Source organism: Ranitomeya variabilis, chromosome 7 (genome assembly GCF_051348905.1).
Source record: "Ranitomeya variabilis isolate aRanVar5 chromosome 7, aRanVar5.hap1, whole genome shotgun sequence".
NCBI classification, from domain to species: domain Eukaryota; kingdom Metazoa; phylum Chordata; class Amphibia; order Anura; family Dendrobatidae; genus Ranitomeya; species Ranitomeya variabilis.
In genome coordinates, this window is record NC_135238.1 from 206,955,156 (window position 1) to 206,975,066 (window position 19,911).

Below are 19,911 nucleotides of genomic sequence, written 5' to 3' on the forward strand. Positions count from 1 at the left end.
CAGCTGATAGGCGGGGGTGCCGGGTGTCGCAACCACACCAATCAGACGTTGATGACCTATCCAAAGTCAAAGTTAAAGTCCTGGACAACCTTTTTAAAGTGGTTTCTGACAATTGAATGAGCATATATGGAAAACTGACGGCTTCCTTGTGCACTATCTCTAAATCTAGTATCATGAAATGCAGTGTAGGTAGAAGAATTATGGCCTGTTTCTCTATGTGACTATTATGAAGCTGTAATGGGAGCTAAGATATCTCTTCGATCATTCCCACAAATGGATTGAAACAACTTATGAGAAAAATAGCCTGCAATTTACTTTCCAGTGATGTTATTTTTACCAGAAAGTACAGTCAGTACTTTATTTGATGTTATAAGTGAAAGCACTTGATGGATGGTAAGTGGTGTCATCGCTGCCTAGAACTGTGAGCTGAGCCGCAGACAGAAAAGACGTAAGCATTTGCTGTTCGGTTGGCGTCCTGGCACGTCATGTCATCTTGCTTATAATTAATCTTTTATTGGGTAATCAATAAATGCAAAATTAAATATATAAACCTTTCTAGAGACATCAAACTGACATGTCCAATGTTCCCTCTAAGCTGGGCGCTATGTAAAGGAGTGAATTTAAACAAATTACTAATAAATTTACTGCTATATCTGTGAGTATGGCAATTTTATAAAGGGAACTGTACTTTCAACAAATTTTACATAAATTAATAGTATACTTGAATATAAGAAACGTTATAATATATCTTATAACATAACTCTGCTTCTTTTGCCACTTATGAGCCACGTATCTGATACCCACAGTCTTCTAAACTTATCAATTCTGAAAAAAACAGCTCAAGACAAGATGGATTACCATCACAGTGAGGAGTCAGGTTACACAGCCTATTATACTCCATGGAAAGGGGAGTAGAGGATGAGCACAGTGAGAAAACAGGCTTAGGGAGACACAATTCTTTTACATCACACAAAGAGATGGATTCACATCTACACGACTCAGTACTGCTGTATAATTTCTCTAATGCTGCTGCTTCTTCTCTCTTTGTTCAAATTAAAGAATGAAGAACAGGAATAACTCTCTGTGTGCTGTGTATGGAGATATCATAGTAGCAAGCTTCCTACCACTAGCTCAGTCACTTGAAAATTAAGAGATAGAGCCTGTTGAGGAAAAAACTGGTGAAAATGCAGGATACAAGTCATATAATGGCCAGAAATAGTATTATCCTTCATGTATACAGACAATACATATTATTCTGAAAAGTTACTAGAAAGTACAGTTACCCTTTAAAGCTATAATTTTCAAAGTGCACACTGTATGGCCCTACTACACATAAGATAAAAGTTGTTGGAGCCATGTTTACATGTTTCTCCACTTCCCCTTTGAAAACACATGAATGCTCGGCTGAACTGAGCACTCATATGTAGAGATAGGCGAACCCGAACAGTGAAGTTCGGGGTCCGTAACAAGCACCAATTGTTCGGGCACGGACGACGAACACAGACTTCACCAGAAAGTCCATGTTACTGCTCAGGTTTGGCACCCCGAACACTGGATGTTTCTCGTGCTATCATCTGCCTCTGATTGGCAATTAGATCATCACCGCCGGTCAGAGCGTTGTGGCTCTCTCACTGTCAGATGACAGTGTGTGCCTGTAGCTGTGACCTTAGGTAAAACATTTACCTCTGGTCACATGTGTCGGCTGATGGGACTGCTACTCCCATTAGCCTATGCCAGCTGTCAGCCTCAGCTATCATCTTTAGAAAGGCTGGTTATGAAGGGATCCGATGCAGCTTTTTAATAATTATTTAAATAAATAATTTAAAAAAAGGCATGGGTTACCCCTCATTTTTGACAGCCAACCAAGCTAATGCAGATAGTTAGGGGCTGGAATTCTCAAGGTGGTAAGGGGCCATAAATATTGGCCCCCTCAGCTTAAAAGTAGCAGTCCACAGCCGCCTCAGAAAAGGCACATCTATTAGATTTGCCAATTCTGGCACTTTGCCCGGCTCTTCCCACTTGCCCTGAAGCGGTGGCAAGTGGGGTTCATATGTGTGGTGTTGATGTCACCTTTGTATTGTCAGGTGACATCAAGCCCACTGCTTAGCAATGGAGAAGCGCCTATATGATGCCTATCCATTGCTAATCCTATAGTTATATTGTAAATAAACTTTCAGCAAGTATAAAGTCCTTTATTTGAAATAAAAAACACTGTTTTACTTTTTTCTTTAAAAATAACAAACACAGTTATATTCACCTTATGCCCATTCCATTGAAGCCATCGTCTCCTGTAAAAAAAAAATAATAAAATAATAAACAACCATATCCCTCACCTGTTTGATATTCTGTCCCACACAGTAATCCATGTCTGCAATAAATAGTATTCAACCTGGACGTTGCCAAGATTCAACCATTCAAACTGAAAACCACTGGAGAGAGAGCTGCTGCGAGTGCAGCCTCAGTGACTATTGATAATGTCATCTAGGTTACCGTAGGTAACTGAGGTTCCGTTCCCAGCCCAGCAAAGTGGGAAGATCCGGGCAAAGCGCCAGAATTGGCACATCTAATAGATGCGCCATTTTTGAAGTGGCTGAGTGCTGCTATTTTTAGGCTGGTGGAGACAATATCCATGGCCTCTTACCAGCCTGAGAATACCAGCCCCCAGCTGTCTACTTTAGTTTGGCTGGTTATCATAAATGGGTGGACCCCATGCCTTTTTTTAATTGTTTATTTAAATCATTTTAAAAAACAATGTGGAGACCCCTCTATTCTTGATGACGAGCCTTGCTAAAGCTGACAGCTGAGGGTTGCAGTCCGCAGCTGTCAGTTTTGCTTGGCTGGTTATAAAAAAATACAGGGGAGCCTATGTCATTTAAAAAAAAAATTATTTATAGCGCAGGCGTTGGCTGATGAATACTCCCATCAGCTGCCTCCTGCTCTCGCTGTTATAAGCGATGGAAGGCATAGGCTGATGGGAGTAGTAGTTCCATTAGCCGACTCCTGTAACCTATGTGACAGCGAGGGAACCACAGTGCTCTGACCGGCGATAATGATCTTACCGTCAATCAGAGGCAGTGTTTTTCACGCTGTCATGCACATGACAGAGTGGCAAACACTGGATGTTCAGGCCCCACATTCATGTGAATGTAGTCCCTGTTCAGGTACTGTTCTGTATACTGTAACCAGCCGGACCCAAACATCCAGTGATTCACCCATCACCACTCATATATATGGTAGAGTAGGGAGAGATAGCAATTGGCCAAGCGAACATTAGACCGACAATTAACTCATGTGTATGACCTTCTTTAGAAGAAGTAGTAGACATGTCTTTAAAGTAGTTTTTTTTTTTCAATGGCCACCCCATGCAAACTATGGAGCTACTGGAATCTGATTGTATAGTTAAAGGGAACCTGTCACCTGAATTTGGCGGGACCTGTTTTCGGTCATATGGGCGGGGTTTTTGGGTGTTTGATTCACCCTTTCCTTACCCGCTGGCTGCATGCTGGCCGCAATATTGGATTGAAGTTCATGCTCTGTCCTCCGTAGTACACGCCTGCGCAAGGCAATCTTAGCATTAGTGAGCATGCACCGGCGCACTATGTCCCGGAACACAGCGAAATACTTCCGGGAAAGGGTGAATCAAACACCCGAAAACCCCGCCCATATGACCAAAAACCGATCCCGCCAAATTCAGGTGACAGGTTCCATTTAAAAAAGGACCTCCAGAATGCTAGCCACCAAGCCCAAAATAACAACTTGTAACTTGCGTATTCGCCACATTCTTGTCTATTCAGCCACTGAAAGGAAGTGACTTGTATCTTCCTGTTCCTATGAGAATCTTTACATAAATATGTCTTCCTGAATAAAGCAATATGTAATAGATCTCTTCTATCAGTAAAGAAGCATTGTGTCCCAAGAGATCTTCGATAAATGTCGTCTGAGCTCTCATCCAACTGACATCTATCTCTTAGACTTGACCATAAACCTTAACGTTCTTGTGTTTTCAATGGGGAGAGAAAGTAATTGCCAGATACCTCTGTCTATTCCTTATCTCCTCTTACAAAAATGAAAACAAAAATAAAAATGCAACAATGGATCACCTGATGTTGATGATCCATCGTTCAATATTATGAAAGAACCAAAGATCCAGGCAGAAGACAACCATATATGAAGTTATATCTGCTACCTCTGCACCCCAATTAATCAGTGTTAAAATATCATGAGTTCGATGATTCCAGCGCATTAGGAGTAATATAATAAGTATAATATATATATATAATATATAAATATATATATATATATATATATATAATATAAGTAGTATAATTTTACTTGCCTCTCTTTCATGTTGTGCAAAAGTTGTAAATTATGGAGCACGCCTCTTGTAATTTTTCAGTTGTAGCAAGGAACATAGGTAGCGTGAGCGGAGGCATGGTTAATATTGTTGCAACATATTTATTATATTTCAAGCCAAAAAATTGTCCAAGAAATGGAGCACATGAAGCATGCTCATGGCAGACATTAACTGAATTTTCTGGTGTAAACCCAAACTAAAATGTGCTGACTGTTTTAAGCCTGGAGTATGAAATAAATCTGCCCATATGTGCCTAATCACAAGCAAGCTAAATTATAATTTTTAAGTATGTAGCTTTCAACTTAAGTCAAGTAGTTTCTTTACGGATATACATTTTGTATAAAATTGTCCTGATACTTTTAACTTTGTCATATTTTTAGGCTGTTGCAAGACTAACAGGCAGAGAGTTGAAAGCGTATGCTACAGCTGGGTCTGTGGCCGATGAAGTACTCTCCTCCATCCGAACAGTGGCAGCCTTTGGTGGGGAGAAAAAAGAAGCTGAACGGTAGGAAAACTAAGGAGGTCTGTCAGCATTAGGGATGAACAGACCTGTGAAAATTTGGGTTCTGGTACCAGACCCGAACTTTAGTCCAAAGTTTGGTTTGAGTACCAGAACTGTACCTGAACTTGAACCAGAACCGAACCTCATTGAATCCAAAGGAGACCTGAACTTTGGATCTAGAAAAAAAATATCTCTGTCATGACTCAGCTGTCCGGTGACCCGGGACCAGGGGCTCCTTTTCTATCCCTAACACTAGGGGGTGCTCTAGCGTGCCCTAATCCCCAGGATACTTCTGAAGGTGAAGATGCCGAGGCCGCCACCCTTGCCTTGTCTCCTGAATCAGCCCTCTGTCTGTTCCTTTTCCCCACCCAGGGAAGAGGGGAGCTGTCATGCATCACAGTACACCAACCTAACGAACAAGGCAAAATGAACAAGGGGTAACTGAAAATACCAGGCTTACAAATATTCACTCACATATAACAGAAGAATTTACTGGGGAGTGGAGGACAGGGATAAACCAAAGTAAGAGGAGGGAAGGGAATTATCACACTTTCAAACTCAAGCACCAGTCACAGATAACTCCTCCAGACTCCTTCTCATAATAAGCACCAAAACACCTCATTTTTAATCCATTTTTTGAGAGGCAAAGTGACTAAAAATTTGACAAAAATTTGTAAAAATTGGCAGTTTTCAAACTTTGAATGATTTAATCCAGATTTCGTCCAGACAGTCAGAATACTCAAAAATAATTAATAAATAACATTTTCATCATGTCAGCTATACATCAGCACCATCTGTAAAATGTTCTTTATTTTGTTATCATGCTAGAAGCTTTAAAAATGTATCAGCAATGTTTCATTTTTTCATGGAAATTTACAAAACTTTATTTTTTTAGTGACCTATCCAGGTTTAAAGTGACTTTAGGGGATTTATATATTGGAAAAAAAATCCAAAAGTGATACCATTTTAAAAACAGCACCCATCAACATATATAAAACTGCTGTCATGCAGTATATTAACCGTTCAGGTGCTTTTCAATAATTAATACAAAGTGGCATGACAGGAAGGAGAATTTTATATTTACCACCTAAATGTTTCTAACTTCTGAACAGGTCACTACAGCCGGCAGAGAATACGGCCGTTATTTGGCCGTAAGTTACCATGGCAAGGATCAGGACCATACAATCGTGATCTCAGGGTGCCGATGGGGTTAAAGAGGAAGCCCCCGCACTCTGTTAACCGTCTAGATGACATAGTCACTATTGACAGCAGCATCTAAGGGGGTTAAGCGGCCATGGTCAGTCCCATATAGTGTACAACTGACAGCTGCTGCGTTTTCACGCATCGTGGATGCTAGTCTCTTATATCGCATGTCAGTTTTAAGTTGTATTGGTGGTCACTATGGGGTTAAGAAAAAGATAGCATGATGATTGAATTGATCCATATTTTCCATTGGCTTATTATTACAGATATGACAATAATTTAGTGGCGGCCCAAGCCTGGGGCATAAGGAAAGGCACCATCATTGGCTTCTTCCAGGGATACATGTGGTGCATCATATTCTTGTGCTACTCTCTAGCATTTTGGTACGGATCCAAGCTGGTAATTGAGACAAAGGAACTTACACCGGGGAGTCTTCTTCAGGTATCTGTTTTGTATAATATTAATGTCTTATGGTATCCGAGTAGAAGTGCCAAACCTGGAATATTGGCCAAACAGAGACAGAAGAAACATTATTAGGTAATGGAGGACACAGTCACTGCAAATGGACAAGGATAGAATGTTACTTATAGGAATCTTACAAAGTTAAGTTCTATCTTCATTGTCATAGTCTGTGGTGGTATGGTGCAGCCTACAGAATAAGGGCAGGACAAGTATCTAGTAGCCATGTACAGACAAGAATCAAAACCAAAGCCCTTTTTATGGTGGTCCCATGACAAATGGTCCTGGTGCTTCCTTCTCAGAAAAACCCTTTTCTTGCACCAATTCCCCATCATCTTAAACACTAACAACTCAGTTTTTCTAAAGAATGGTGTCTTCCATATGTGGTATTGACCCAGTAGAAAACAATATGGAACCAATCAGACTTGGGGCACCCCTCTGGAAGCGTCCCATAGCAGCCGCATGGTCGTCCTCTATGTTACATGCTTAGGTACTAATGTTTTCTCTGTTTTGATCATTAAATGACTGCAAAACCAAAATTAGCTAATAATAAAACATATCTAACTCATTTGTTTTAGGTTTTCTTTGGTGTTTTGGTTGCTGCCATGAATCTGGGCCAGGCATCTCCATGTTTGGAAGCTTTTGCCTCTGGGAGAGCAGCTGCAACAATCATTTATGAGACTATAGAAAAGGTATGTCTTAAAGAAGCAAAACATTTTTTATTAAAGGGTTATTCGCAAGATAGTAAACTATTCCCCTTGTCCAAATAATAGTGGACAAGTTACCAATCGCTGAGGGACTGACAGCAATCGAGTTTTGGAACCCGAGAGCCAAGCTCTGCAAAGCCCTATCTTGAATGTAGTGGACTGCGAATGCTCAACCTCCACTCTATTCATTGTCTACAGTACTGCTGAAAATATCCAAATGCCGTACTCAGCTTTTCCCATAGACAATAAATGGAGCGGAAGTCGAGAAAGCACACCTTCATTCTGCAGAGCCTGGTTCCTAGGTTCCAGAGTCTTGTTTCCTATGTGATCCGTAAGTTATTCCCTATCCTGTGATGATCCTAATGGCAGAGGATCTCAGGGTTTTCAGCAAAGTCTGCAAACATAAAAAACCAGCTCATAGGGAGGTGGTAACTGAGCTGTCCGCATACCTGATCCTAGCCCACAACTAATAGCAGCCGGGGAACGTACCTACGTTGGTTCTAGACGTCTCGCGCCAGCCGAAGAACTAACTAACCCTTTCAGAGAAAATCAGACCTCACTTGCCTCAAGAGAAAGGTACCCCAAAGTAAAGACACGCCCCCAACAAATAATAACGGTGAGGTAAGAAGAAAGGACAAACGTAAGTATGAACTAGATTCAGCAAAGAGAGGCCCACTATATAATAGCAGAAATATAGAAAGCGGACTTATGCGGTCAGCGAAAAACCCTACAAAAAATATCCACGCTGAATATCCAAGAACCCCCGCACCGACTAACGGTGTGGGGGGAGAATATCAGCCCCCTTAGAGCTTCCAGCAAAATCAGGAATCACATTATGAACAAGCTGGACAAAAAACAGAATAATACAAATGAACAAAAATAAGAAAGCAGGACTTAGCTTATGTTGCAAAAATCAGGACCAGTAGACAGGAGCAACCAGACAAGGACTGATTACATTGATGCCAGGCACTGGACTAAGAATCCAGGAAGTTTAAATAGGAACACCCAGGGTCTAACGAACCAGGTGACTACAAACCTGGGGAAAGAATATCCAAGTGCCATACCGCTAGTGACCACAAGAGGGAGCCAAAAAGTATAGTTCACAACACTATCCTATGGAGAAAAGATCACTTACTATCTTTGGAATAAACCTTTAAATGTGAAGAATATGTACAATTTTTCATATTCTAAATATCTTTAAAACTCATCTGTAAAAAATAAACAACCTTGAAAGCAGCCGAATTGTAAAAATTCTATTGTTTGACCACAATCAAGTACTGTTTAGTCAGATCCCGCAAGCACGAGTTTTTCAACTCTCTCTGTATCCTTTAAACCTACAGACAGTGGTATAGAGAGCAGAGTAGAGAGTAAAACATCATTGCAGGATAAAAATACAAATAGGGACTTTTGTAGTCTGCAGCCATGAGGACACATGTCTAAGGGTGCAGTCAGATGGCCGTATAAATTGGAGTGAGATAGGAACAAAGTAATCGGACTGAGCATGACAGCTTCATGTATTTCTATGCAGCTGTCTCACTCGGGTCGGGTGAGCCACCGGCCAGTCCATGCTTGCTCCGATTTATACTACCATCTGACTGCGCCCTAAAAGGCAGCAGTTTACAAAAAACTACATTAGTTTTTTTCATCTGCAGAGTTACTTAAAGCGGATCTGTCAGCACATTTTGCAATATAAACTGCATACATTATTAAATAGATATGTTACACCCGATGAGGCTTGAAAATCCATGTCAGAAAAAGCTGTATAATCCCAATATTAAAATGAGCATTTCATGAGTCCCGTTATAGAGTGAAAGATCTCATGAGATCATGTATTCAGTCTCTGCCCACCCAGCCTGACTGACAGCTGCAGCGTATACTGAGAAGTGTGAGATCTCAGCAGGGAGGAGGAACACTGAGGAGCTGTGAATCAGGCTAGGTGGGCAGAGATTGAGTTAAAATCAAGACATGAGACATGAATTTTTATAAGTAAACGCACACTCTTTATCAGATCTAGAGTTCCGTTTAGTAAAGCATGCAGTTTATATGGTAAAATCAGGTGATAGATGGCTTTTAATTTTTTATCTTATCGATATGCAAATCTGCATTTCAAATAAAATAAAGAGGATGCAATTGAAAATATATTTTAATATATATATATTTTTTTATTTGATCTTTTCTCCTGAATTATTAAAATCAGTCTTTTTTTCCAGACTAATTACAAAAATAATACATTTGGCCTGACTTTATCTACGTATCTACGATATGTCCATTAGAATATAATTTGGTGGAATTTGCATTGTTCATTGTTTGGCTTTATGTATTGACTGCGTTAACTGCATACAGTTATCAAGTGTAGGAAATGATTGATGATTTTGGATTTTATCAGAAACCAGTGATTGACTGTATGTCCACTGAAGGCCACAAATTGGATCAAGTGAAGGGTGTTATTGCCTTCCATGATGTGAATTTCCATTATCCATCACGGCCCGACGTGAAGGTATGTACTGTCAGATGTATAGTTGTAACATCAATGTATTAAGAAAGATTGTAAACTATTTGGAGAAATAGGATATTTTATTATTTTTTGTAAATATCCAACTATTTTATTATTGCAGGATGCTGACACATGTTTGTACTTGGGAGTTTGTTTGTTCTTTTCATGCATGTTTTTTTTTCCACTACAAAATAATACTATTTGCCAAGTATTATAAGAGAGTGACCTTAGTGACTATGGCTAAGGTACAGAATGTAGACTTTAAACCCCATTAGGGGCAGAGAAAATGAATATGTACATATCTTACAAATAACAGATAAGGCCGACCGTTTTATAACATAGAATTTGATGCAACCAGTAAAAAAATAATAGATGTAGTTAATAAAAAACAATAATCAATAATAAATAACAGTATCGCACATTTGCATTGTATTCTTCTAACGATATTTAAAGAGGACTTTTCACCAAATTTTTCATGTTAAACTGGATACACGATGTAATAGCGGCTGCAGAGCGGAATAAAACGTTTTTGCTAGTTGTTAATTTCGCCTCTCAGTGGAGTATTTGGGGAAAAATCCTCTTTAAGGTTTAATATGTACCATAATTTAACCAATAATTAAAAATAGGCTTTATATTTAAAGTTGTGTCTTCCACCGATCCCAAGAATGGTGGACTTAACATCCAATGAGAGTAGTCAGATGCACAGGACCAGCTCTACATTGTGTTCCAAATTATTATGCAAATTGGATTTAAGTGTCTTAAAGATTTAATTGTTTTGTTTTTCAAATAAACTCGTGGATGGTATTGTGTCTCAGGGCTCAATGGATCACTGAAATCAATCTTAAACACATGTGATAATTAGTTTTCCAGGTGATTCTAATTAAAGGAAAACTACTCAAAAATGATGTTCCACATTATTATGCAGGTCACAGGTTTCAAGCAATATGGGAAATGAAAAGGATCTCTCTGCTGCTGAAAAGCGTTAAATAGTGCAATGCCTTGGACAATGTATGAAAAAATTAGATATTTAACGAAAACTTAAGAGTGATCATCATACTCTGATGAGATTTGTGACTGAAACAGAGCACAGACAGAGTTCATGCAAATAAAGGCATAATGAGGAAGTTTTCTGGCAGACAAATTCATTGGATATAGGGTACCGTCACACAGTGGCATTTTCATCGCTACGACGGCACGATTCGTGATGTTCTAGCGATATAGTTACGATCTCGCAGTGTCTGACACGCAGCAGCGATCAGGGACCCTGCTGAGAATCGTACGTCGTAGCAGATCGTTTGAAACTTTCTTTCGTTGCTGGATCTCCCGCTGTCATTGCTGGATCGTTGTGTGTGACAGCGATCCAGCGATGCGTTCGCTTGTAACCAGGGTAAACATCGGGTTACTAAGCGCAGGGCCGCGCTTAGTAACCCGATGTTTACCGTGGTTACCAGCGTAAAAGTAAAAAAAAAAAAAACGTACATACTCACCATCTGATGTCCGTCAGGTCCCTTGCAGTCTGCTTCCCGCTCTGACTGTCTGCCGGCCGGAAAGTGAGAGCAGATCACAGCGGTGACGTCGCCGCTGTCATCTGCTTTCACTTTACGGCGGCACTCAGTCAGAGCGCGAAGCAGACGGCAAGGGACCTGACGGACATCAGATGGTGAGTATGTACGTTTTTTTTTTTTTTACTTTTACGCTGGTAACCATGGTAAACATCGGGTTACTAAGCACGGCCCTGCGCTTAGTAACCCGATGTTTACCCTGGTTACCAGCGAACCTCGGCATCGTTGGTCGCTGGAGAGCGGTCTGTGTGACAGCTCTCCAGCGACCACACAACGACTTACCAACGATTACGGTCAGGTCGTATCGCAGGTCGTGATCGTTGGTAAATCGTATAGTGAGACGGTACCCTAAGAGAGCAGCTGCCAAAATACAATTACAAAGCAGCAAACAGTTATTTGAAGCTGCTGGTGCGTCTGGAGTCCCTTGAACCTCAAGGTGTAGGATCCTTCAAAGGCTTGCTGTGGTGCATAAACCTACTATTCGGCCACTCCTAAACAGTGTTCACAAGCAGAAACGGTTGCAGTGGGCCCAGACATACATGAAGACTAATTTTCAAACAGTCTTGTTTACTGATGAGTGTCGAGCAACCCTGGACGGTCCAGATGGATGGAGTAGTGGATGGTTGGTGGATGGCCACCATGTCCCAACAAGGCTGCGACGTCAGCAAGGAGGTGGAGGAGTCATGTTTTGGGCTGGAATCATGGGGAACCAGCTGGTAGGGCCCTTTAAGGTTCCTGAAGGTGTGAAAATGACCTCAGCAAAGTAAATAGAGTTTCTGACTGACAACTTTCTTCCATGGTCTAAAAAGCAGAAACGTGCCTTCAGGAACAAAATTATCTTCATGCATGACAATGAATACCTCTGAGTTATTGGCTGCTATGGGCATAAAAGGAGATAAACTCATGGTGTGGCCACCATCTTCCCCTGACCTCAACCCTATAGAGAACCTTTGGAGTATCATCAAACAAAAGATCTATGAGGGTGGGAGGCCGTTCACATCAAAACAGCAGCTCTGGGAGGCTATTCTGACTTCATGCAAAGAAATACAAGCAGAAACTCTCCATAAACTCACAAGTTCAATGGATGCAAGAATTGTGAAGGTGACATCAAAGAAGGTTCCTATGTTAACATGTAACTTGGCCTGTTAGGATGTTTTGGAGTTAAATAGCTTTTTTTGCTCAGTGAATGTGACCTCCTAATGCTGCAAATTCCACAAATGAGCATTTTCAGTTCTTTAAAACATATCAAATGTTTTGAAATTCTACTGTGCTTAATAATTTGGAACAGTGCATTTTGAGTTTTTATTCATTTTGGAGATTATACTGTTATCATTGGGAGGTTTCTTCAATAAAATTCAATGTATACGCTAACGGGTGATGACTTTTACTAGACTGACTGTCATTTGCACTGACCATTTAGGAAAATCAGAGAAAAATGTCATTTGCATAATAATTTGGAACATAGTGTACATTTTTGTGTGCCCATGGGCGACAGAGTCCCTGTGGACCATTTTCAATTTCAATTGTTCTTCATGTTCCAAAAGCTATAACTTGTTTATTGCTTTTAGTTGCATCAGGGTTCGATATTTTGCAATATGATATTGTAGTTCTTATCATTGCCATTTTTAGCCCATTTTTTGAGAGGCAAAGTGACTAAAAAACAGCGATTTTCTTCCTTTCAGCGTTCACAGTTAGGAATACATATTGTGATATTTTATTTGCTCAGTCATTTAGGAATGCCGTAATACCAAATATATATTTTCTTCCCATTTTTTGGGGCTTTTATTTACAGCCTGAGAAAAGGAGAGTGATATCATCTTTTATATTCTTTTAATTTTCAACATTTTTTTTTTACATTTTTAATTAATCCTTCTATGGGACTTGAACCTTTGATCTCTTGTATGATAGTATAATATTGTAGTGTATTGTAAAACAACTACCTTCCACAGTGGAGTTCATAGATTATTATTATTATTATTATTATAGCACCATTTACTCTATGGCTTTTTACATGTGGGGAGGGGTAAGTGCGGCGCCCCAGGGTCCTCTTCGTCACAGTGGTATTGCTTTCCTCTCGGGGAGAGTGATGCTACTTTTGGAGGAAAAGAAGGAGAACTGCATCCAGGTATCACAAACATGCAACACATTTCACACTCCAGGCCACCAGGGGGAGCTTCTGCTCCTATTTATTAGGTCACTCCCCACATATATATAGCTGGTAGTCTGTAGGGAAAGTTATTTAGTTCCAGACAGGAGTTCTGGAGGGAGTTCCAGACCAGAGTCTAAGGAGGATGGAAGGTTAAAGCAGCTGTGCATGCCCTCAGAGCTGCAGGTCCCAGAAAAAGACATTGAAAGGCAGACTTGTATTGCAGTGAGCGTGAAGGAAGTCGAAGCAAAGGAGAGGATACCAGAAGGGGACCAGCCCCGCTCAGGCTGCCTCCTTCTGAACGGCGCAAAATCCCGGTAGCCAGAACACCGAGGGAGTAAGGACCTCTACGCCTTACTTCAGAGACTGGCAGGACAGCTAATAGCAGGCTACCTGTCCGCACCTACACCTAGGAGAAAACAACCAACACAGAAAAATGGTGCGCTGAATCCATATAATGAAAATATATAAACTTTATTAGATAGATGACTAAAAACAACAAAGAAAACTGACAGTGGGGGATAAAATTACCAATAACCACCGTGGACCACAGAGAGACACGAAACAACACTCCTCATATAATGCAATGCACCAACAAATGCCCAATATATGTCCAACAACAATGTGTGGAGATAGTGGTAACTACATTAACTAGGTACAAAGGGGTTAACAAAAATGTACATGTGCAGCATATAAATACATAACCAATAAAGAGGGAATCATACCCGGGTTGTCACAGAGGGGAAGAAACGGCTCCTGTACACCCCGACGCGCGTTTCGGAGGTCCTTCTTCAGGGGGCGCATTGTTGTTGGACATATATTGGGCATTTGTTGGTGCATTGCATTATATGAGAAGTGTTGTTTCGTGTCTCTCTGTGGTCCACGGTGGTTATTGGTAATTTTATCCCCCACTGTCAGTTTTCTTTGTTGTTTTTAGTCATCTATCTAATAAAGTTTATATATTTTCATTATATGGATTCAGCGCACCATTTTTCTGTGTTGGTTGTTTTCTGCTGTCTCAGCATTGGTGTTTCCTCGTTACATCCATAGTAGCAGGCTCCCATTCACATTTTCATTTCTATTATTATTATGATTATATGGTTTCAATTATTCTGCCTGCTTTGCATTCCTTGTGTTTATCTACACCTAGGAGGCACGGTGATACCTACAGAGCCGGGTTATCTAAGAGACCCTATAAACAGGCTCAAATCACCAGTCATACGGGTTTTGTCCTATCCTATATGGGGGACAGAGAGAGCGAAACATTGCATTTGCGAGACCCTTATGTGAAGCCAGAGGCAGTAAGGGACTACACCACAACAGCGCAAGGGAAGGCTACTGATTTCCACCTGGACAAGGGAACTCTGGACTTGCCTCCAAACCGGCCGGACTCTGCCTGCCCTGTGATCTGGTGCCCTGGACTGTGGATGCTGAAGTGTTCAGTAAAGGTAAAGAGACTGCAACCTTGTGTCCTCGTTCTTCTCTGCGTCTCTCACCATACCACCATCTACACACTGGGAAGCCCAGGGGACATACTTCACGTGTGGGAAGGTATACCATCTAGCTGACATAACATCACCCCATCGGACCCCTTAAAGCAGCGTCGGTCACCCTGACCACAGGTGGCGTCATGAATATAAACTCTATCCTTTTAAAGACCTTTCCCTTTTACATGGATGTCCCAGGGCTATGGACCGGGTCAGCCACCGTGACATCCCCCTGTGAACTGAAGGACCCAGTACCGAGTACCCCACGGCCCTTGGGGAGCGATCCATATACACTATAAAAACAAGTATAATAATCTTAAACAATACAAGTCACAACTGGTACAGGAGGAGCGAGGACCCTGTTATGAGCTGGTGGTTTAGGAGCAACTTGGGACGTGCTCTGGAGGAGGTGGTACCTATACTGACCGCAGACCCTGAACTTAACACAACACTAGAAGTAGCCGTGGGATGTTCCTGTCACTCCCTAGACACCTCGTCACAGCCGGAGGACTAACTACCCCTAAGATAGAAACAGGAAAGCCATCTTGCCTCAGAGAAAATCCCCAAAGGATAGGACAGCCCCCCACAAATATTGACTGTGAGTGGAGAGGGAAATGACATACGCAGAATGAAACCAGGATGTAGCAAAGGAGGCCAGTCTAGCTAGATAGATAGAACAGGACAGAATACTGTGCGGTCAGTATTAAAAACCGGAAAAATCCACCACAGAGTTTACAAAAATCTCCACACCTGACTAAAGGTGTGGAGGGTAAATCTGCTTCCCAGAGCTTCCAGCTTAACTGAATAAATCCATACTGACAAGCTGGACTAGAAAAAACATAGAAAGTGCAGAAAGATTAAGTCCATAACAAGTGGACTGCAAAAGAACAAAGCAAGGACTTATCTTTGCTGAACTGGTCAGAATATCAGGGAAATCCAAGCAGAGATGTGAATCCAACCAGGAACCATTGACAACTGGCACAGGCTGAAGGATAGAACCAGGCTAAATAGCCGAGCCAGAAAGACAATCAGTGGAAGCAGCTGCTGACTACTAAATCCAAGGAGCAGCAGTACCACTTAAAACCACTGGAGGGAGCCCAAGAGCAGAACTCACAAAAGTGCCACTTACGACCACCGGAGGGAGCCCAAGAGCGGAATTCACAACAGGACCCTGCCCGCGAGGGCTCACAATCTACAAGGGATGGGTAAGGATACAGTGGGTGAGGGTAGAACTGGTCGTGCAGCGGATGGTGGCTCGATGGTTACTGCAGGTTGTAGGCTTGTCGGAAGAGGTACAGTAGTTCTTCAGGTTCTTTATGAAGGTTTTGATGGTAGGCAAGAGTCTGATATGTTGTGGTAGAGAGTTCCAGAGTAGGGGTGATGCGCGAGAGAAATCTTGTATGCGATTGTGGGAACAGGAGATAAGAGGGGAGTAGAGAAGTAGATCCCTTGAGGATTGGCGGTTGCGTGCAGGTAAGTACCGGGAGACGAGGTCACAGATATACGGAGTTCACAAGTTGTGGATGGCTTTGTATGTCAGGGTTAGGATTTTGAACTGGAGTCTTTGGCTAATGGAGAGCCAGTGCATTGAGGGATTCTGGTTAGTAGGGTGGTGATATCTTCTCCAGAGATGTACATCTGTGTGTCATCAGCATAGAGGTGATACTGAAAGCCGTGAGATTCTATGAGCAGTCCCAGGTCAAAGGTGTTAATGGAGAAGAACAGGGGCTCTAGGACTGAACCTTGCGGGACTTCGACAGATTGGGGGCCAGGTGAGGAAGTGGTGTGCGAGTGGGAAATGCTGAATGTCCGGTCTGTTAGGTATAACGAGATCCAGGATAGGGCCAATCTGTGATTCCAAGGGATGAGAGAGTCTGTAATAATAGGGAATGGTCCACTGTGTCAAAGGCAGACGACACGTCCATGAGGAGGAGGACAGAGTAGTGTTGCTTGGCCTTGGCAGTTAATAGGTAATTGGAGACCTTAGTTAGGGCAGTTTCAGTGGAGTAGTGTGACTGGAAGCCAGATTGTAAGCGGTCGAAGAGGGAGCAAGAAGAGAGGTGGGAGGACAGTTCAAGATTGACGTGTTGTTCCAGTAGTTTTGAGGCATAGGGGAGAAGTGATATAGTGCGATAGCTAGATACAGAGGATGGGTCAAGAGAAGGCTTTTTGAGGATAGGTGTGATTGAAGCATGTTTAAAGTTTGAGGGGAAAACACCAGTTGTTAGTGATAGGTTGAAGAGATGGGTTAGGGTTGGAATGAAGACTTGCAAAAGTCTTCAGCTGAGATGAGTGGGGAGGGAGGAGGTGCTGGGGGAAGGAGGAGAGAATTGAAGGTGATGAATAACTGTTTAGGGTTGTGAGACAGGCAATATATGAGAGAAGTAGGTTTGTTTAGCTGTGGCGAGTGTGGCCTTGAAAGTAGTGAGGGACTATTTGAATGCGATGAAGTACTCATTGGAGTAGGGTCTTTTCCATCTCTGCTCAGCAGCCCTGGAAGCTCGCCTCAGTTCTTTGGTCAGGCTGGTGTTCCCGGGCTGTCTGTTGATTTTGCGAGCTTTGGTATGTATGAGGGGGACAGCCAATTCCAAGGCTACATCTATTGTGGTGTTATATAGAGCAGCAGCGGCATTTGCATTGTATAGTCTTTGAGAGGGAGGAGAGATTCAGAGAGTTAGTGTAGATCAACATGTGTAAGAATTCTGCTAGGGTGTGCAAGTTTGTAGGGTGGGGATTGTAGACGAGGAGTGGAGAGGGAAGAGAATGTGAGTAGGTTTTGGTCAGAAAGAGAAAGAGGTGAGTTAGAGAGGTTAGATAGGGAGCAGAGGCGGATGAAGATGAGGTCCAGTGTGTGGCCTTCTTTGTGAGTGGCTGCAGAAGACCATAGAGTGAGGCCGAAGGAGGAAGTGAGAGATAGAAGTTTAGAGGCAGCTGAGAGGGAAGTGTCAATGAGGATGTTGAAGTCACCCAAGATGATAGTGGGGATGTCAGCGGAGAGGAAATGAAGTAGCCAGGTGGTGAAGTGGTCAAAGAAGGTGGTGGCTGGCCCTGGGGGATGGTAAATGACAGCCAGTTGGAGGTTAGAGGGTGAGTAGATGCACACAGAGTGTACCTCAAAGGAAGGGAGGGTAAGAGAGGGTGGCAGTGGGATTGGGGTGAAGGAGCAGTTATCTGACAGGAAAAAACCAAGTCCTCCACCATGCTTGCTGCTGGTGTGGGTTGTGTGGGAAAGGTGGAATCCAAAGTGCAGCAGGAGAGGCTGTGTCAGAAGGGTGAGCCAAGTTTCAGTGATGGCAAGGAAGGAAAGTTTGTTAGTAATAAAAAGATCATGGATGTAGGAAAGCTTGTTGCAGACAGAGTGAGCGTACCATAGAGCTCTTGTTAGAGGGACTGGGGAAGCAAGGGCTTGGTGAATGGGTATAAGGTTATGGAGGTTACAGAAAGTTGTGATAGAGCGTGGATGGGAGGTAGAAATGAGTGCGGGGATATGGTGAGGAGGACCGGGATTTGGAGAGATATCACCAGCAGTGAGAAGCAGTAGAAAAAGTGTTAGCAGGTGGGAGCAGGAGAGGGCATGAGGAGGCTGTCTGTGATTGGAAACATGTTGAGGAACAGTTCAGAGGAGGAGGAGAGATGGATATGGAGGATTAAAGAAGAAATTAACAGTTTCTTACTAGGTGTGGGGATTAGGGGGGTTAATAGAAGGTGAAGGATTATAGGGGTGAGAGTGAAAAGAAACAGAAACATTGCTTACAGTGACTGGTCAGTTACCTTCAGTTCCCTTCTGGTTCAATTCTGGATTAATTCATATCTCACACTTGTATGATACATAGTGTTGAGCATTCCGATACCGCAAGTATCGGGTATCGGCCAATACTTGCGGTATCGGAATTCCGATACCGAGATCCGATACTTTTGTGGTATCGGGCATCGGTATCGGATCCATATTACTGTGTAAAATAAAGAATTAAAATAAAAAATATTGATATACTCACCTCTCTGGAGGCCCCTGGACATCACCGCTGGTAACCGGCAGCCTTCTTTGCTTAAAATGAGCGCGTTTAGGGCCTTCCATGACGTCACGGCTTCTGATTGGTCGCGTGCCGCTCATGTGACCGCCACGCGACCAATCACAAGCCGTGACGTCATTCTCAGGCCCTAAACTCCTCATTCTAGGAATTTAGGACCTGAGAATGACGTCACCGGTTGTGATTGGTCGCGTGGCGGTCACATGAGCGGCACACGACCAATCAGAAGCCGTGACGTCATGGAAGGCCCTAAACGCGCTCATTTTAAGCAAAGAAGGCTGCCGGTTACCAGCGGTGATGTCCAGGGGCCTCCGGAGAGGTGAGTATATCAATATTTTTTATTTTAATTCTTTATTTTACACATTAATATGGATCCCAGGGCCTGAAGGAGAGTTTCCTCTCCTTCAGACCCTGGGAACCATCAGGATACCTTCCGATACTTGGTGTCCCATTGACTTGTATTGGTATCGGGTATCGGTATCGGCGATATCCGATACTTTTCGGGTATCGGCTGATACTATCCGATACCGATACTTTCAAGTATCGGACGGTATCGCTCAACACTAATGATACACAGTTATAGGATACACACTGCAGACTAAATATTGGCAGACTTGTGCTATGCAATATATGTACTACTGAGTGCATTCAGGTGTGAAGCAGAGAGGAGTGGTCTGTGTTCATCTTGGTCGGAGAATTATGGCTGGACCAGATGCATATAATCAAGACAAAGTGAACAAAGTCATAAATAACACTGGGGTAAGCTGGGGTTAGCTGAAAGACATACCATGGGAATACTAGGAGCAGAGGTAAGAGTCTGTGTGGAAAGTTGGGTGACGTACCATGTGAATAGTAGGAGCAGAGGTAAGAGTCTGTGTGGAAAGTTGGGTGACGTACCTGTATGGAGAATAGACATGCTGGTTAGAGTGCGATGGTGGCAGATGGCAGGGCTCAGTCTGTGTACATCCT

At 42.5% G+C, this 19,911-nt stretch overlaps 1 protein-coding gene across 1 annotated transcript in view; it reads left to right on the top strand.

Moving 5' to 3' along the window:
• LOC143784481 (bile salt export pump-like) overlaps positions 1-19,911 on the top strand; it is a 105,465-nt gene that overhangs the window by 25,420 nt on the left and 60,134 nt on the right. The window contains exons 9-12 of the mRNA XM_077272776.1: positions 4,735-4,859; positions 6,326-6,500; positions 7,097-7,210; positions 9,612-9,722. Of these exons, the coding sequence (XP_077128891.1) occupies positions 4,735-4,859; positions 6,326-6,500; positions 7,097-7,210; positions 9,612-9,722 (525 nt within the window). The remainder of the gene's footprint in view (positions 1-4,734; positions 4,860-6,325; positions 6,501-7,096; positions 7,211-9,611; positions 9,723-19,911) is intronic.